Source organism: Patiria miniata, unplaced genomic scaffold (assembly GCF_015706575.1).
Source record: "Patiria miniata isolate m_02_andy unplaced genomic scaffold, ASM1570657v1 HiC_scaffold_25, whole genome shotgun sequence".
Taxonomy (NCBI): domain Eukaryota; kingdom Metazoa; phylum Echinodermata; class Asteroidea; order Valvatida; family Asterinidae; genus Patiria; species Patiria miniata.
This window is the reverse complement of record NW_024037064.1, coordinates 11,781,727-11,784,821: the sequence shown is the minus strand read 5'-3', so window position 1 is coordinate 11,784,821 and position 3,095 is coordinate 11,781,727. Positions and strand designations below refer to the sequence as shown.

Below are 3,095 nucleotides of genomic sequence, written 5' to 3'. Positions count from 1 at the left end.
TGTATAGAATGGAAGCTTTAATTCAATGATGGCTTCGATATAACTTCAATGCAACTGCAGATATAAATAAAAACATTTAAAAAAAAAAATGTCACGAATGTGAAAGCATGTTTGTGTCTTGCCCACTGTCCAGCTTAATTATGTAGTATATCAGCAAATTGATGGAATGTTTGTTTAAGAGAAGCTTCAGCGAAAACGTGCAAGTATGGCACCGGGAATATCCAGATTCGGATTCAGCACCCTCGAATCATCTTAAATCAGCTGTTTGCAAGTTCCCTAAAAAAATTAAGTCGAAAGTCATTTTCTAGGCCTCCTCGGATTTTCAGCTGACGGCCTAATGTATTTCAATCTAAACATTAGAGTTTTTCCATATTAAATTAGAACGTTTGAGGGCCAAAGCAAACCAGTGTGTAAAGACAAACGCCTTCGCGCCGAGAGCCCACAAGAGGGCGCATGGTGCATGATATAGCGCACATGGATTGATGCGCGCACGCTAGTATTGAGCTTTGTACACTTGTTTTAAAAAAATGTATATGGGATACTCGATTACCCACTCCAAGAGGGCGTTATCAAAACGAACCACTAACAGCCAAGTGAACCACAATCTGACCACAGTGTCTTAGGCCTATATGAATCTTGTAAATTCTCCCCCTGAAAAAAAATAAGTGCGCATGCGCTACTTCTGCAGGGAAATACAGGCACGCATGACACGACCACGACAAGAGCCCCGGTAATGGCCCGCTGTCTATTGTTTACACTGTCAACCTGCTATGCCTATAGCATGACGTCGGTGATAAAACAACCTCTATGTCGGGACACTGGCTTGGGAATCCCCGTAGGATCATGATGTCAGCTCTATATTTTTAGAAGCCGATAACGCCCAACTGCCGCATTACAGATCCACAGATCCACAGGCAAGCTGACGGTGGAATAGTACACGACTAGTTGCAGGCTGCAAGTGTCTGAGTTTGGTTTTGGCGCGGAGAGATCTTGGGAGGTACAAAGTGATTCGCACGTACATTTCGCAAGTAAAAATTATCATATTAGCTTGGCCTACACGACATGACTCCTCATGACTGTTGTGGACTGATCACTGTCATTTGTGACTTTGCCTGATTGTTGGCTGGTGAAGAGATCCGTGCGAAGCTGTTGTGTATGCCCTACGTAATGAGCTTCCGCTGCTCCATGGTGTATACAAAAAATGTATAAAAAGACTGTAGTATCAATTCTGATCGAACACAATGGAATGTAATAATAATAATAATAATAATAATAATAATAATAATTTGATGATGATGATGATGATGATGATGGTGATGGTGATGGTGATGATGATGATGGACATTTATATTGCGCCAAAATCCGCCTAAAAAGACGTTCAATGCGCTTTACAAGTTAAAAAAATAAGCCATTGTCATAATATTAAAATATAGAAAAAAAATTGTAATTGTAACGTTAAATGTGTGAAAATATCAATACAAAGAATTAAAATGTCAAAGATAAAAATAGTAAAACAAGAAAAGCTGAATAAACACACAACCACAACATGAAAAAAGTAAGCTATGGGATAAGCTTTACTTAATCTTGCCTCATTTTGGTTGCAGATGAATGAGTCGAGCTCAAAATGGGGAATGCACAAAGCCACACATCTGAGCCTTTCACCTTGAAAGGTGAAGATGTTTATGCAAAATTTGAAAACGACTGGTTTGCCAAAGGAGAGTCCAGATACGCCTACCGAGGAAGAATAAAGCACGTCAATAGGTGGTGGTTCGAACGCGGTGAGCAGTGCGTTGTGAAACTCTATAAAGAGGAATATTGTAACAGATTGAAAGAAGACGCTTGGAAAGCGGATAATCGCGCCTCAGCAAAAGCAGGGGAGATGGCCATGTTGTTCAACAGTGCATTCACCAATAAAGGCTTTGCAAAGATAGAGATTCTCAGTCCCATAATCTCCAAAGTCAAGACATTTGCTACCTACAGGTACATAGGAAGAGACTCTGTTCCTCAATCTGTTCGCGGACCCGACGATGATGACACAAAGAAAGCTAACCAAATGGTCCCAGAGGGTGCAGCTGTAGCGATTGAACGTTTCCTTCAGGGGCAGTATGTCCACTTCTTAAGCAATTCTGCTAAAGTGAATCAAAACGAGAAGACCCTTGTTCCGGTAGCCTTCTCCCACTTCACTTACGCTGAATCCAATGGCGAGATCCTTGTGACCGACTTACAAGGAGTTTACAACGGGAAAAACTACATCTTCACCGATCCAGCGGTCCATAGCATGGAGAAACATGGGCAGAAGTTCGGTCACTACGGCCCAACCGATCTTGGGATGTTCGGCGTGGTAAAGTTCTTCCAAAATCACGAATGCAATCGCTTGTGTAGAGAGTTACTAAAACCTGACATGTCAAAAATTCCAGATTATTTGAAGGGGGATTTAGATCTGGCCATCGAAGCTATCAGAGCAAGAAGTGGGTCAACTTACACCTACGCGTTGCTGGAATCCGGTCTCTCGGCCCAACGCATACAAGAGCTGCACACCAGCATTGCCCATGCGCTAACGCAGAGTGGTGATGGTCAAAGAAGACATTACGGTTTTAGAGCTGGATTTATAAATGTGCTTGCGTAGGGAGAGACGCTACCGGTTGATGCGCATTCGGATAAGATAAGTCTTGCATACTTGACGGCATGCGCGCGCCAATCAGTGCGTGTATGCAATCTGCCGCCACCCCTCCCCCACCACCGACCCACTTGTGCGCTAGTACAAAAGTGATCACATCTCTTGTAAATGCATGGAGTCAATGGTTCCTTATTTTGTTCAGTATACATAGTTTATGGGTTATAGAAAAATTGAAGCGTCTGGCGCGGCATGCTACCAGTTTGTGGAAATCTTTAACCTCGTTTATTTCAAAATCGTTTTACACAATTATTGACTAGCCATGTTTTTTGTCATACTAACCATTTCCTTCATAATTTTTTTTATTTGAATGCACATTTCCAAACAGTTTACATTGTGTAGGCGATGTGTGTTCTTGGAGTGATATTCCAGCGTCCTAACCTCTCTATGAGTACTTTTTATTTCGATAGTGACCAGGTAA

General features: G+C 42.0%; 1 protein-coding gene across 1 annotated transcript; it reads left to right on the top strand.

Annotated features, from left to right (window-relative positions):
* The first annotated feature begins 1,624 nt into the window (after positions 1–1,624).
* LOC119733047 lies at positions 1,625–2,626 on the top strand. The gene has a single exon (XM_038206628.1). The coding sequence runs from the start codon at positions 1,625–1,627 to the stop codon at positions 2,624–2,626; it is 1,002 nt and encodes a 333-aa protein (XP_038062556.1).
* Positions 2,627–3,095: the final 469 nt, after the last annotated feature.

Excerpts from the sequence above, each read along its gene's own strand:
- LOC119733047 (XM_038206628.1), top strand. The coding sequence starts at position 1,625 with ATGGGGAATGCACAAAGCCACACATCTGAGCCTTTCACCTTGAAAGGT.